The 16,393-nt window shown below is 40.3% G+C and overlaps 1 protein-coding gene across 1 annotated transcript; it reads left to right on the forward strand.

Annotated features, from left to right (window-relative positions):
- Positions 1–5,522: 5,522 nt before the first annotated feature.
- Positions 5,523–6,190, forward strand: LOC113939499 (mitochondrial import receptor subunit TOM22 homolog). Its single transcript, XM_027625702.1, has one exon. It carries the CDS (start codon positions 5,534–5,536, stop codon positions 5,960–5,962), a length of 429 nt encoding a protein of 142 aa, XP_027481503.1. The 5' UTR covers positions 5,523–5,533; the 3' UTR covers positions 5,963–6,190.
- Positions 6,191–16,393: the final 10,203 nt, after the last annotated feature.

Raw genomic sequence — 16,393 nt, forward strand, 5'->3', positions numbered from 1 at the left:
GCCATGTCATGATGCCCAATAGAGACCTTGATCCATGCCCATCATGGGGAACAAGGGTGGGGTAGGGCACGGCTTCACCTGTATGGACACCAAAGGAGTCTGGGTGGGAAATGGGAACACACCAGCCCCAGAGTGACGGGGAGGCAGGGACTCTCGGCCTTAGTTCCTTTTCATTTCCAAGACAGCTGAAAGCAGGGACTGTTACTGCTGCACCACATTAGGGAGCTCTGAGAGCGAAGCAAATGTTCGTTAGGCACCGTGTAGCGGTCACTCGCCACGAGTACTAACCGGAAAGTCCTTCATAGAAACCTGGGCTGGGCGGGACTGAACGTGCCCCAGGCGCCAAACCACCTGTGAACGCCGCCTGTCAAAAGGAGCTGGTGAAGCCAACCCAAACTAAATTCGGAGCTGAAATTCCGAGAATACCCGTAGAAGAAAAGCATCTGGCATGCGTTGTGAAAGCAAAGGAAAAGGAAGAGCTTGGCAATTCTACTAAGGAGTTGTCAGAAGTCTTAACCCTGGGGTGGTGCCAAAGACACTCAGTGTTCTAGAAAAGGGTTAAGGTGGCTGAGTGGGGTGGGGGGGGGAGGCTCTTTTAGGTGCTATACGAAAACAATGAATCATGGATCACTAGCTCAAAAACTAATGATGTATTGGGGCGCCTGGGTGGCTCAGTTGGTTGGGCGACTGCCTTCGGCTCAGGTCATGATCCCGGAGTCCCGGGATCGAGTCCCACATCGGGCTCCCTGCTCAGTAAGGGAGCCTGCTTCTCCCTCTGACCCTCCCCCCTCTCATGTACTCTCTCTCTCTCATTCTCTCTCTCTCAAATAAATAAATAAATCTTTAAAAAAAAAAACTAATGATGTATTGTATGGTGACTATCATAACACAATAAAATAAAATTTAAAAAAAAGGGGGCGCCTGGGTGGCTCAGATGGTTAAGTGTCTGCCTTCGGCTCAGGTCATGATCCCGGGGTCCTGGGATCGAGCCCCGCATCGGGCTCCCTGCTAGGCAGGGAGCTGCTTCTCCCTCTGCCTCTGCCTCTCTCTCTCTCTCTGACTCTTATGAATAAATAAATAAAACATTAAAAAAATAATAATAAAATAAAATTTAAAAAAAAGAAGAGAAATCTTTAAATGTGGTTTAATTTAGATTCCTCTGCTGCTTTTCACACTTTATAGATATGCTCAGGAGTCCTGGGGTTCACCTGTACTTTTCTCTTTCTTTTTTAATGAAAAACTTCAGCAATACATTTCATAGAATTGATTTTTTTTTTTTTTTTGGTCAGTGTCTATCATTTTGACAATCATAGCTTGGGAGACCTGCTGAGCTGTCAGGGAAAGGACTCATCTTCACATGACTTTAACCAAAACAGTTATGGTTTTTAAAAAACTATAAATTAGATTACTATATCTGTCCCAGCTTACTTGGCTGCCACCAAATGAACCAGGCTAACATTCCTGAATTGCAAATAACCCTTTCCCCATGGATATGTTTTTATCCAGGGCAATATCCCTCTAATTCAAGGCTTGAAAAATGAAGCCCATGTGATTTCAAGAAGATGAGCACTTTTAACTTGTGAAGCATGTTGTAGCTTAAAAAAGAAAAACACATAGCCTTCCAAGAGAATCATCTCTCCAGTAACCAAAAAAAAAAAAAAAAAAACCAAACAACAACAACAACAACAACAAACAACAACCTTGATGGACAGCCCTTTTCAAGGACAGATGAGAAAACAGCAAGAAGAGGTTTGAAATCCTTATTCAGTTGGATGGTACATTTGCTCTTTTAATGTAAATATTGATACATAATCTGGTTTTCCCTGTCGAAAATCACTCATGCATACAAATATGCTCAGAATTTAATACACATGTTCTGTATTCCTTTCCTAAATCCTGTATTCTTTTCTTTATAACACCTTTTCCAGAGGAGCAGAGAGCGTGTGCTTTACGGCCAATTTTTAAGATGGCAGCTCTGAAAAGCACCCCAAAAATCTGCCCATAAACCAGCGAAGGAGCCAATATGTTTACATAAGCAAAGGTCTCACCATTTTCTTGTCCAGTTAAAATTTTTTTCAACAGGCTTCTTTAAAAAAGAGCCCCAGGGCACCTGGGTGGCTCAGTCGGTTGAGCATCTGACTCTAGATTTCGACTCAGATCATGATCTCAGGGTCACAAGATTGAGCCCCAAGTTGGGCTCCGTGCTCAGTGGGCAGTCTGCTTGAGATTCTCTCTCTTCATCTCCCTCTGCCCCTCCCCCTGCTCTCTTTCTCTCTAAATTAATAAATAAATAAATCTTAAAAAAAAAAAAGAATCCCAAGACATACTTCCATACGGAACTGGACTGTTATAAATACACTGTGGAAGAAAGGATGGAAAGCGGGGATAATCCTCAATCAGGGTTTCTCAAACTAACGATATTAGTAGAGCATATAATGGGGTTTTAGTGTACAGGCAGCTCTCCAAATTTATTTTAAAATTCAACATATTTGGGGGGTCTGGTTGCCTCAGTTGGAAGAGCATGCAACTCTTGATCTTGGAGTTGTGAGTTCAAGCCCCACGCTGGGTGCAGAGATTATTTAAATAAATAAATAAACTTAAAAATAAAATAAAATTCAGCATATTTTATAATTCATTATAATTCTTTACTACATAAACAAAATAAAACATATTTTAAATAGGGGCGCCTGGGTGGCTCAGTCGTTAAGCGTCTGCCTTCGGCTCAGGTCATGATCCCAGGGTCCTGGGATCGAGCCCCGCATCGGGCTCCCCGCTCAGCGGGAAGCCTGCTTCTCCCTCTCCTGCTGCTCTCCCTGCTTGTGCTCTCTCACTCTCTCTCTGTCAAATAAATAAAAATAAAATCTTTGAAAAAAACATATTTTAAATACAGAATAATAGTTGTTTATATTAGTGAATAGGATAATGCTGTTTCTTCTCTTTTAAGAAGGTATCCATAGTTTGTTGATGATGGATCAGCTGAGCCAAAAGTATGGCTCCAAATCCAATTGGTTTTGTTTTTTATTTATTAGTTGCTATATTGGCCAGTGTTCTTTCTCTTCAAGTGATAAATATCAAATTACCTTAATTTTTTAAAAGAACTTACTGGTTGAGATAATCAGAAAGTTCAAGGATACTGCTAACTTTAGGCATGGCTGGATCTAGTTGTCCAAATGATGCCATCAAGAACATGTCCCTTTTCATCTTGGATCCTTTTATTTTATTTTTTTTGCTTCCATTCTAGGCCTTCTGTCCAAGTGGCAGCAAAGATGACCCCAAGCGGCTCCAGACTTATATACCTTATTCCTTATGCTCTCAAAAGAATTGGGAGTGTCTCTTTCAACAAAAACCCTGTGAAAATCTCCCAAAAGGCAGATTGATTACAAATCCATCTTCCCAGATATAAACCAATCACTGAGCCCAAGAAATGCCGAAATCACTGGACAGGCCTGGACTTGTTCCCATCCTTCAAACTTAGGTTGGCATCCACATGGACCACACAGCCTGAGAGCAGGAAGGGGGTAATTTCCCAAAGAAAATTTAGAATGCTGTTATCAAAGAAGTGGGGCATATGTCTGCTGGGGAAACACAACACTTGTCCACTTCATATACTAAATTCTTCATTGAGAATGGCAGCGAACATTTGGTGGCTCAGATAGTTATGAATATGCAGCTAGAAGAAAGGCCAGAAATTATGGGCAGGTCTCCCAGGGAAGTCTCTTTCCAGTGCTCCATCCCCGGCTAACCCAACCAGCATGTCACACATGTTCTGGAAGTTTCCATTTCCATTTGGGTAGGAACTGAGTGCTAATTCCTGTCTCCTGTTTACTTGCTGTTGGCATGGACTATATTTCTTCATGTTGTGTTATGCATTTGGATGTGGTATTAAGATTTTTCCCAACCACCTATCACTGAGTTACGTCTTCATCAAGGATAGAAAATTATTGATTCTCAGGGGGGAAAAAGCAAACTCTTAATGATTGGACCATGTGCACCAGAGTTTGGTCTCCTTAAAAATCCAAATCCTTTGTGGACTCTGGGAAAAACCATGCAATCTCATCCTTAAGTGAGAGATTCCCCTTGTAGCATATGCCACTTGAGACCAGCACCAGTCATGGCAAAAGTGGTCTTTGCTGGATCGTCAACATTACGGACAAACATGTTCACTATCAATCAGCTCTAAGAATTTCTTAATTTCCCTTTTTTATTTCCTTTACAACTATAGGTTTTTTCTTAATATTTTGTGTTCCAGACATAAAGGCATTTTTATGGTCATCCTTTAGTATTAAATTCTAATTTTATTGCATGATAGCCGAAGAACATGGTCAATATGGCGTATGTGATCCTGTTCCTTTGGAATTTATTGAGGTCTTTTTTATGACCTAATTTATGGTCTACTTTCCTGATATTTTTTCCATATGTACCCAAAAGTGGGCAGAAAAAGATGGTGTGTTCTGCTGTTTGGTACATAGAGTTTCCTCTCTCTTGCTACACATATACACAGCAAAAATCTGAAAAATACAATTAACACATTCAAGATGTATAAAAATGTGTATATATGTGCATATAATATACACGTATGTATACATTATATATGCACATAGGCACCCACATACACTAATATGTATCAACTCCTCAGCACAGCAGGGACTTGTCTTGCCTTCGGACACCAGTGGACCTGGGGTTTCTGTAGTAAAGGGGGAGAGGCAGTTTGGGGAAGAAACAAGAGGAGAACTTAAGATATTTTGGAGTGTACTTACTGCTCATTTCCTTTTACATTATGCTCCAAGTACATAATTCCAGGATAGATATTTGTCTTTGCAGTTTAAAAAATTAATGTATAATCCACATGCCATAAAATTCACTTTTTCAAAGTGCACTTCCATGATTTTTAGCATATTTACAAAGTTGTGCAACCATCACCAACTATGGAATTCCAGACAATTTTCATCACCCCAAAAGGAAACCTTATACTCATTACCCTCTCCTCTGACAACCACTAACCTGCTTTCTGCCTTATGGGTTTTGTTTACCTATCCTGGGTATTTATCATAAACGAAATCTTACAATGTGTGGTCTTTTGTGGCTGGCTTTTGCACCTAGCACAATGTTTTCAAGGTTCAGGCTTTTTGAAGCATTATTCATATTGAAGCATGAAGCATTCTTTTTTTTTTTTTTTAAGATTTTATTTATTTATTTGACAGAGAGACACAGCGAGAGAGGGAACACAAGCAGGGGGAGTGGGAGAGGGAGAAGCTGGCTTCCCGCTGAGCAGGGACCCCCAATGCAGGGCTTGATCCCAGGACCCTGAGATCATGACCTGAGCTGAAGGAGGACGCTTAATGACTGAGCCACCCAGGCGCCCCACATGAAGCATTCTTGATAAAGCAGGGCTGTATCTTATTTTATGACTGAGTAGTATTCCATTGTATGGATACAGCGCATTTCGTTTATCCATTCATCAGTTGATGGGTTATTTGCACTTTATGATATTATAAATAATGCTGTACTCCGCTTCCGGTGTCTCCCTGCAGCCATGGCCGCCGCCGCCGCCGCTGGCGGTCCTGCGGCGCCTCTGTCCCCGGACGAATTGCTTCCGAAAGGCGATTCCGAGAAGACTGAAGAGGAGCTGGAGGAGGAAGACGACGAGGAGCTAGATGAGACCCTGTCGGAGAGACTGTGGGGTCTGACGGAGATGTTCCCAGAGAGGGTCCGGTCCGCGGCTGGAGCGACTTTTGATCTCTCCCTCTTTGTGGCTCAGAAAATGTACAGGTTTTCCAGGGCAGCCTTGTGGATTGGGACCCCTTCCTTCATGATCCTGGTTCTTCCTGTCGTCTTTGAGACTGAGAAGTTGCAAATGGAGCAGCAACAGCAACTGCAGCAGCGGCAGATACTTCTAGGGCCTAACACAGGGCTCTCAGGAGGAATGCCAGGGGCTCTACCTTCACTTCCTGGAAAGATCTAGATTGCCACTGCTAGATGACTTGTCTCAGTGGGACAAGTTTGAAAATTCCATAGTGTTTGAACTGCTGATTATTTGGATTTTTTTTTCTTTTTTTTAACTTTGGCACATTGATCTATCTAAACCTGGTGGGGAGAATTCTCCCCAGTGTCTCAGGGAGACTCCCAACTTGCAACTGTGCCCTCCACGCTGTCCCCATTTCTTCTGTTCTCACTCTGATACGAGTTCAGGAATGCAGACGGTTACTCCAGCTCTGGCCATCCCCCCCCTTTCACTAAGTCACTCATGACCGGAAGATCTCACTATCCCACTGTGGCAGAGGAACTGATGCCCCTGGGAAGGATGTACCCCTGACCATTTTTGTTTTTAAGCATGAGATGTTGGGAAGGGACATGCGCACGACATGAAATACGCAATGCATTACAGCCGTAGTGTAACACAGCCACTGTGAACTCCTATGTTGGAAAGGAGGGAGGGCCGGGCAGCAGTTTCAACCATAGGATGGACAGAGTAGGAGCTCATTTCCTCTGCCCATTTTGGCTATCAAGAGACCTGTGTGTCTGTCTAAAAAAGAAGAAAAAGTAAGTGCTCACTTTTTGTATTTAAATATTAAAAACGATTCCAATGGAAAAGAAAATAAATAATGCTGTACTGAATATTTGAATAGCCATTTTCATGTGGACATATGTTTTCAATACTCTTGGATATATATCTAGGAGTGAAATTGCTGGATCCTATAGCAACTCTATGTTTAACTTCTGGAGGAACAGCCAGCCTGTTTTCCAAATCTGCTGCATCATTTTGTATTCCCACCAGCAATGTATGAAGGTTCCAGTTGTTTTAATTGTTCTTTGCCAACATTTTCTTTTGTCTGCCTTTTTGATGAAAGCCATTCTGGTGAGTATGAAGTGGTATCTTGCCATCATTTTCATTTGCATTTCCCTATGATTAATGATGTAGAACATCTTTTCACATGCTTATTGGCCATCTGTATATCCTGTTGGGAGAAAAAATCTATTCAAATCCTCTGCCCTTCTAAAAAAATTTGGTTATTTTTTTATTGTTGAGTTGTAAGGTTCTTTACATATTTTGAATACTAGACTCTTATCAGATACATGATTTGCAAATATTTTCTCCCATTGTCTGAGTTGCTTTGCACTTTCTTGATAATGTCCTTTGAGGCACCATCATTTTAAATTGGTGACTAATGCTGTCTGCATAGGATATTCAAATAAACACATCACAATCTTTAAAAAATAAAATTAATCTCATACTTCTTGATGTCAAAACTTGCTACAAAGCTATGGCAGTCAAAAGTGTGGTGCCGGCATAAGGACTGACAGAGATCGATAAAATAGGATTCAGCGTCTGGAAATAAAGCTGTATTGAGGAAAGGTGTGAACTGTATATCGATATGTCTGGCTGTGCAAGGAGCTACGGCAGAGCAGGGAAGTAGGGGCAGATCCATGAGTACAAAGTCATCAACAGAGCCTCAGAGAAGGGGAGAGTTTGGGATGGGTGGGAAGGAGACCAGGAGGGGTAGATTTCCACACGTGAGGAAGATGACTGTCAGGGCTGAGAGCCACTTCATTATTGTCTTCCTGAAGGTCAGTAGGGTCTGGAGAAGGCAGGGACCAAGGACCAGAAAAGCTTACTCCACACCCTTTCAGTTCAAGGTTACGGACCCAGACTTCTACATATGACCGAGGTATGGTTAATCAGGGCCTTAAGTATTTACAGGAAAACAAGACGAAAAGTTATCATTGCAAACATTTACACCCCAACTCACTTTGCAGATCAGACTAAATGAGGTAAGTGACTTGCCCAAAGGAATCACTCATTCATTAAGTCATTCATCCCATAAGCTGCATCTATTTGTGGGCAGGGTGCTGTGACTGGTATGATCACAGAAATAAATAGCCTGGGACCCTGTCCTCAACTAGTTAACAGTTTAGTGGGAGCGGTAAGATGTGGGTACAAATAATGAGAATTCTAAGGCAGAAAGTCTGAAATGCTATAAAAGAGGTCAATGAGCTCTAGGAAGGACACAGAGCTCTGGGAGTATAAGAGAAGGAGGAATTTCTCCCCACTGCGGGATGAGGAATGGCAAGGGAAGGGTTCACAAGGGGGCAGATGAAGAGTGAATGTGAATGACCGACCACTGGGACAAGCGGGAAAGGGGCTTCCCTGCGAGAGGAGAAGTTAGGAAAAAGCCAGTATGACGGGGCAAGGGTGAGTCAAGGGGAATAAAGGTAGATGAAGCTGAAAGGTAAGTTAATGTGGTGACCCACAAGGCTTTGACTTTCTGGCAGGGTAGATGGTGCCTTGATTGGTAGACTATCAATTCCAATCCCTGGGAAGGGGCCACGCTCTGTCTTGCTCGCACTCAACCTCCCAAAGCTTGCCTGGAGCTCCATAAATCCGTGCTGAATGAATGGACGAATCCGGACTAACCGATCCTCCCCTTGACTCCTTCTCAGCTCAGTGATACACACAGCAATATTGTCACAGTTTGGGATCAATGAATCTGAACGTGAACAGTGAAGTGAAAACCGGTAAAGAATGCAAGGCGACAGGAAAAATATGAGGGTAAGGTATAGCAGGTTCTGTTCCTACAGAACTCTCAGGAGAAAGGGGTTGTTTAAGGGAGAAAAAATCATTTTTACACTTGATGGCATATTTATATCTTTTTTGTTTTTAAGTCATCTCTACACCCAACGTGGGACTTGAACTCACAACTCGGAGATCAAGAGTCGCATGCTCCACCAAGTGAGCCAGCCAGGCGCCCCAATGTTATATTTGTATTCTTATTTTTTGCTTTTAGATTTAATCTCATATGCTTTTTTTCCCAGTACGTGCTCTGTGTGTGTGTGTGTGTGTGTGTGTGTGTGTGTGTGTGTGTGTGTACGTGGGTATGTTGGAACACAAACGTATTTTCCTCTAGGAATTTGGAGGCGCTTTAGTAGAAATGTATTTCTTTCTATTGGTTGATAATGTTCTTTAAAGATGTTTATATTAAAACTAAATGATATATGTTATAAAACAGTACTGAAGCAGTGACAGAAATTCTCAGATTTCACGTCAAGACTTGCCTGAATGCCACACATTAATCTATAGCTAAAGACATGGAAATATAAAAGATCTGTAAACACGATTGAGCTTGTCTTTTCTTTGCCTTAGTACATCTTTTTTTCCTTTTCATAGGAATAGTCTTCACTCACTCGGAAGTTCACGTGCACAGATAAAGTGCAACTAAATGCAGAAGACTCAGCAGCAAGTATTTAGTGCTACCCTTTAAGGAGAAATACATTGCATTTGTGAAAATCCAAGTTCACCCATAAGCATGGCCTCTTAAATAGAAATCGCTGACAGAAAAAAAGAATTCTATCTGAACATTCTGTCTAATTAAGATTACTATAAAATACTTAGGTACCAATGCTACATTTCCATTTTATTAAGATCAGATTCTTTTTTATAGTATTACTCTATCTTTGTGATGGTTAATTGTATGCATCAACTTGGATGAGATTTTTTGGATGAGGTTAACATTTAAACTGGTAAATTTTGGGTAAAACAGATTGCCTTCCGTAAGGGAGGGTCTTATGGAATGGGTGTGTTTAAGAATGGGTGGGCCTGGGGCGCCTGGGTGGCTCAGTCGTTAAGCGTCTGCCTTCGGCTCAGGTCATGATCCCAGGGTCCTGGGATCGAGCCCCGCATCGGGCTCCCTGCTCCGCGGGAAGCCTGCTTCTCCCTCTCCCACTCCCCCTGCTTGTGTTCCCTCTCTCACTGTGTGTCTCTCTGTCAAATAAATAAAAATCTTAAAAAAAAAAAAGAATGGGTGGGCCTTATCCAATCAGTTGATGGCCTGAATCGCAAAAGACTGGTCTCCACAGATAAGAAGAAATTCCTCAGCTGTCAGATTTCATCTGGACCATAGGCTTTCCTGGGATTCCTGCCTATCGGCTCACACTGTAGGGAGATATATATCTATGAATATATATATTTATATTTACATATTTGTTTATTTATATCAGGTGTGGGAGACACAATATGTTTAAACCATAAAAGCGTCGTTGAGGTACTTTTACAGAAACTTCTGTTATACTCACCTCTTTTTTTCCTTCCACTTTGTTTTCCTTATCTATTTTTAACTGTATGTGCAAGTGTCACCCACCTGTATTATTTTAAAAATGAGGTGGAATAGAAATAAATAAATGAGTATATTAATGGCATTCCCTTTAGATATTTTGCTCAGAAATCAGCAGAAAAGAATTCAGTGAAGCCAGAAAAGATTAAAACATCATTACAATATTTATTAATCTTATACATACCATTCTTATAATTATGCTTTTAGAATTAAAACTAGTTTTTTTGAATTATAACTACTTTTAAAATAGACATTGCAGATTTAGAGAAAATTGTTTTTCTTGCTATTTTCAAGTCAACTCCTATTCTATTATTCAATAATTTTCCAACTCAGGGGGAGAATTTGTAATAATTTCTTTTAACTAAAAGAGATACTATGTTACATTGTGCATCTAAGTGAATACAATATTATGTGTCAATCATATGTAAATAAAAAAGATAATTACATAAAAAAGATATATAAGTGATAGTCTTTTTGTTCTTCAATTCAAAGTAGTGACTTTTGTATCTATATAGTACTTCATGCAATTTATACTATATAAATGTATTTTCCCATTTCATATTAAAGGCTGTATTGTATCTATTTATTTGATATGATGTATTTTATATAACATGTATATTTGTATATGTATTTTTATATATTCCCAAGATAGTCTATCAAGTAATGAGTTTGGGGTTTTTGTCACTGAAAAAAACATCCCTACCCTATTTAACTGTAAATGTCCAAATTCCAAAGTGACTTTTCAAGAGGATACAACATGAAGTCGCAAGTTATACAATATTATGGTCTTCTTTGTTTTGCATTTCCCCCATATGTCACCTGTAATAGAAGGTGAATTGCAAATGATCTTTACTTAAATTGTTGTTATTGTTGAAAAATGCCTGAAGTTTAAAAATGAAGGTTTATAAAATTAATTTTGTGAGAATGTTTCTTGCAGAGTAAGGGGATATCTCAACTGCACTATTTTTAACTCAAAATACCTCCCATTGTCAAATATTACTGTTCCGTTTTTTTATTATGAAACTTTCCAGGAGAAGATTCTATAAAGACAATTAGAATAATAAATTTTAGGACTAGTAAGGATCTTAGGGGTTTGGTCTAGTTCCTTAATATTGCAAATGTAAAAATCAGACCCGGGGTGCCTGGGTGGCTCAGTCAGTTAGGCATCCCACTCCTGATTTCCACTTGTGTCTCAGGATCGTGAGATCAAGCGCCACGTTAGGCTCCGCACTGAGTGTGGAGCCTGTTTGGGATTCTCTCTGCCTCTCCCTCTGCTCATCCCCGGCTACTCCTGCTCACATGCGTTCTCTCTCTCGTTTTCTCTCCTCTCTGTCTCTCTCTGAAAAAAAAAAAAAAAAATCAGATCCAGAGATACTAGGCATCATAATTAAAGTCATATAGCTTCTTAAAAAAATTCTTAACCATAAATTCTTAAAAACAAAGACAAAACGCTAAAATAACTTCAGAGGCTAAAACAAGTATTTAAAAAAAAACCTAGGAGTCAATTTTACATTTAGGACCCATATATCATCTTGCATAAAATATTAGTTTATTCCCTGCTAAAATATTTGTTTGCTCACCTGCAACTATTGTCATAATCTTCCATCACACTCAACTGTAAAAAGTGGTTGAGGGTTGTGGTTTGTGATGCCACCTGGGTAAGTAAGAAACAACTCATAAGAATGTCTATTGTTAATTTCAATCATTATCAGAAGAGAAAGTTTTGAAAAACATTGCCTGCGGCATGCCGTTTCCTCACACTTGGGTCTGTCTCTCTGGAAGTAGACATAATCCTGATGGATGAGAGAATGTTAATGAAGCTTCAGTCTTGCTAGTAAACTTTTTTGGACATTTGCTCTCAGAGTAGAATACACAAAAAGAGTATGATTAATATTAAGCTTTCCATATTGCTATCTTTATGCCTTACATCATGAGATACATCTAGAAAGAGGCAAGTGCCTCTCCAATCCAAATGGAACCTGAGTTTGTTGATATGTTTCGATTAGGTAATCAAAGTATGAGGAAGCGAAGTTTTGGTTTTCTCCTTGCTAGGGGGTTTAGTTCATTGTTGGGCATGCTGCTTCTTTGGATCTACTAAAGCACCATCCTGATCTTATAATGAAGAGCCATTTGGCATGAACAACATTCATTAGTAAAAGTAATTGGGGAAATGATATCTTATGGATACAACATCCCTATTTCGATCAATGTATTCAACCTTTTTACTAGTGAAATTTTTCTCCCATAATCAGGATCTTATTGATTTGAGTTATGCATTCTCAACAGGGGCAAAAATTGGTTCTTGACAAAACCTTACTATAAAACACTTTAAAATTCTTGCCATAAATTCTTAAAAACAAAACAGAACACCCAAAACTTTTCCAAGGCTGAAACAGATATTTGAAGAAGAAACATGGGAGCTGAATTTATATTTAAAAGCTGTTTGTGTGCCCAGAAATAAACCCCCACATATATGATCAAATGATTTTCAACAAGGGTGCCAAGACCATTCAATAGGGAAAAGACCGTATTTTCAACAAATGGTGCTGGAAAACTGGTTATCCACGTGCCCAGAAAAAAAAAAAAAAGAAGTTGAATCTTTTCCTTATACCATATACAAAAGTTAAGTCAAGATGGATTAAAGAGCTAAACATAAGAGCTAAAACCATAAAACTCTTAGAAGAAAACATAGGGGGAAAACTCCATGGCATTGCATTTGGCTGTGATTTCTTGGATATAGAACCTAAAGCACAGGCGAAAAAAAAAAAAAAAGAAAGAAAGAAAATAGACAAATTGGACTACATCAAAATTAAAAACTTCTATGCATTAAAAGATACAATAAACAGAGTCAAAAGAACTCAAGAATGGGAAAAATATCTGCAAATCATATATCTTGTAAGTTTATATTCAGAATATATAAACAACTCTTACAACTCAATAATCAGCACAATTAAAAAGTGAGCAATGAAGCAAAGGGGGAAGAAGGACAAAGAGAAAGAGAGAAAAATCAAGAAACAGACTCTTAACTCTGGAGAATAAGCTGATGGTTATCAGAAGGGAGGGTGTGGGAGAATGAGGGAAATAGGAGATGGGGATTAAGGAGGGCACTCGTGATGAGCGCTGGGTGATGTACAGAAGTGCTGAATCACTACATTGTACACCTGAAACTAATATTACACTGTATGTTAACTATACTGGAATTTAAATTAAAACTTTTCATAAAAAATGAGCAATGAACTTGAATAGACATTTCTTCAAAGAAGATATATAAACACCCAATAAACACATGAAAAGATGTTCAATATCCCTCATCATTAGGGAAATGCAAATCAAAACCACATGAGATACCACCTCACGCCCATTATGATAGCTACTATCCAAGAAACAGAAAATAATAAGTTTTGGCAAGGGTGCAGAGAAATTGGAACCCTTGTGCACTGTTGGAAGGAATGTAAAATGGTGCAGCTACTACATAAGATTGGGGGGCTCAGTCGGTTAAGCATCTGACTCTTGATTTTGGCTCATGTCATGATCTCAGGGTCGTGGGATCGAGCCCTGAGTTGGACTCCATGCTGAGTGTGGAGCCTGCTTAAGAGTCTCTCTCTCTCTCCCTCTGCCCCTCTGCCCCTCATCTCGCAATCTCTCTCTAAAAAGAAAAGAAAAAAAAAAAAACCCAGTATGGCAGTTCCTCAAAAAATTAAAAATGAAACATCCAGCATCACCCTCCTGGGTATCTATCCAAAAGAACTGAAAGCAGGATCTTGAACAGATAGCTGTTCATAGCAGCATTACTCAGAATAGTCAAAAAGCGAAAGCAACACAAGTGTCTTCTGACAGATGAAGGGATGAACAAAATGTGGTCTATACACACAAGGGGATATTACTCAGCCTTAAAAAGGAAAGGAATGCTGACACCTACTACATGGATGAACCTTGAGGACATGATGCCAAGTGGCATAAGCCAGGCACAGAAAGACAAATGCTGTCTGATTCTTCCAACTATATGAGGTGCTTAGAGTCGTCAGATTAATAAAGACAGAAAATAGAATGGAGGTTTCCAGGGGCTGGGGGATAGGTGGAAGGCGGAATGATGTTTCCATGGATGCAGAGTTCCAGTTTTGGGACGAGAAGAGTTCTGGAGGTGGGTGGATGGTGGACATGCCTGCACGCCAGTGTGAATGTGCTTACTACCACTGAGCCAAACCCTTAAAAATGGTTAAGACAGGTAAATTTTATGTTATGGGTATTTTACTATAATTTTTAAAAAAGCTGTTTATAATCTTACCTAGAAGATGAGTTTATTCTCGGCTAAACTATGTGTTTGTTCGTCAGTGACCAGAGTGTACCAAGCGCAGATACACACATAGCACATAAATGGAAAGACAGTATATCTGTGATATTAAAATTTCATGGTTAAGGGGGGGCAATTTGAAAGAAATGTCTAAAAAGGCTTTTGGGATAGGGGACATGAAAACAACAACAACAGTTGAGGTGGGGCACCTGGGTGGCTCAGTCAGTCAAGTGTCTGCCTTTGGCTCAGGTCATGATCCCAGAGTCCCGGGATTGAGCCCTGCATCCCACATCGGGCTCCCTGCTCAGCGGGGAGCTTGCTTCTCTCTCTACCCCTCACCCCGCTCATGCTCTCTCTCGCTCTTTCTCTGTCTCTCTCAAATAAATAAATAAAATCTTAAAAAAAAAAAAAGATTGAGATGTACTCCTTTTCCTTGACAAGTTCCTGCTCCATATTCCGATTGAGCAGACACATGTCAAAAAGTAAGACTGCAAAATCAGATGCAGAATGATCTGCAGTAGGATTTCTCAACATCTTGACATTTTGGCCAAATTCTTTTGTTGTGGAAGGGGCTGTCTTGTGTATCATAGGAAGTTTAGCGGCCTCCCTGGCCTCTATCCATTAGAGGCCAGTAGTATCCCTTACCCAGTTAATGACAACCCAAAGTGTCTCCAGACATTGGGAAATGTCTCCTTGGGACCGAATCTCACCCCACTTGAGAGCCACTCCTCTACAATTAAAGTTAATTATAGCTTGGCCAATGGGTGGGTTTTGAGTAAAGGCCCAGAGAGGTTGATTACGATCTTTATGAACCCAGCTTTGGTGTCTCAGCCCTGGCAGGTGTTGGCTGGCGCTACCTCGACTGTGACAGTTGTATGACTACTTTATCCCGTTTAAATGATGACCTCTGCGACAAAGGAAGGCCATGCCTTCTGACCCTGTTTGTGAAGCTTTAGAAAGGTATTATTACTTTCATTTTTAGCCAAAGAATCTTGTGAAGGCAAAAGAGCTTAAATATGGGGGAAAGGGGTTCAGGAGGGACACATAGCCAAATTAAATTGGAAGAAAAATGAATTCAAAGGGCAGGCCCAAAGTTCTTGATAAGCTATGGCTAAAGCTCTTCTATTTCACAGATCAGATTTAAATTGTGCGCTGGTCTCTCTCAATCAACAGTATCGATCAAGGGAAGACTCTTGTCTACCATTGTTTGGCTAATGGAAGCCTATACAACTCTGTTTTCATCCTCAAGGGCTTAGAATAGGTTTGGGATTTGGGACATACATATGCAGTAGTTGGACCACGGTGGGTCGGAGCATATGGATGATTGCTGATGGTGCATATGCAGGGATTCATACAGATAGGAAATGATCAATGTGGGGTTTACACCTGTGCTGATTGAATAGTGTGTCCTCTGCCTCCCAAAAAATTCATGCCCACCTGGAACCTCAGAATGGGAACTTATTTGCAAATACTGCCTTTGCAGATGTAATTAGAACCTCAGAATGGGAACTTATTTGCAAATACTGCCTTTGCAGAGGTCATACTGGACTAGGGCCTTAAATCCAATGACTGGTAAATCTCATAAGAAGACATTGGGGAGGGTATGTGCTACGGTGAGCGCTGTGAATTGTGCAAGACTGTTGAATCACAGTTCTGTACTTCTGAAACAAATAACGCAACATATTTTAAGAAAAAAGAAAAAGAAGAAGATAACAGGAGAGGAAGAAAAGGGGAGTATGTCAGAGGGGGAGACGAACCATGAGAGATGATGGACTCTGAAAAACAAACTGAGGGTTCTAGAGGGGAGGAGGGTAGGGGGATGGGTTAGCCTGGTGATGGGTATTGAGGAGGGCACGTTCTGCGTGGAGCACTGGGTGTTATGAACAAACAATGAATCATGGAACACTGCACCAAAAACTAATGATGTAATATATGGTGATTAACATAACAATAAAAAATTGAAAAAAAAAAAAAGAAGGCTATGTGAAGACACAGA

Source organism: Zalophus californianus, chromosome 4 (genome assembly GCF_009762305.2).
Source record: "Zalophus californianus isolate mZalCal1 chromosome 4, mZalCal1.pri.v2, whole genome shotgun sequence".
Classification (NCBI taxonomy): domain Eukaryota; kingdom Metazoa; phylum Chordata; class Mammalia; order Carnivora; family Otariidae; genus Zalophus; species Zalophus californianus.

Excerpts from the sequence above, each read along its gene's own strand:
- LOC113939499 (XM_027625702.1), top strand. The coding sequence starts at position 5,534 with ATGGCCGCCGCCGCCGCCGCTGGCGGTCCTGCGGCGCCTCTGTCCCCG.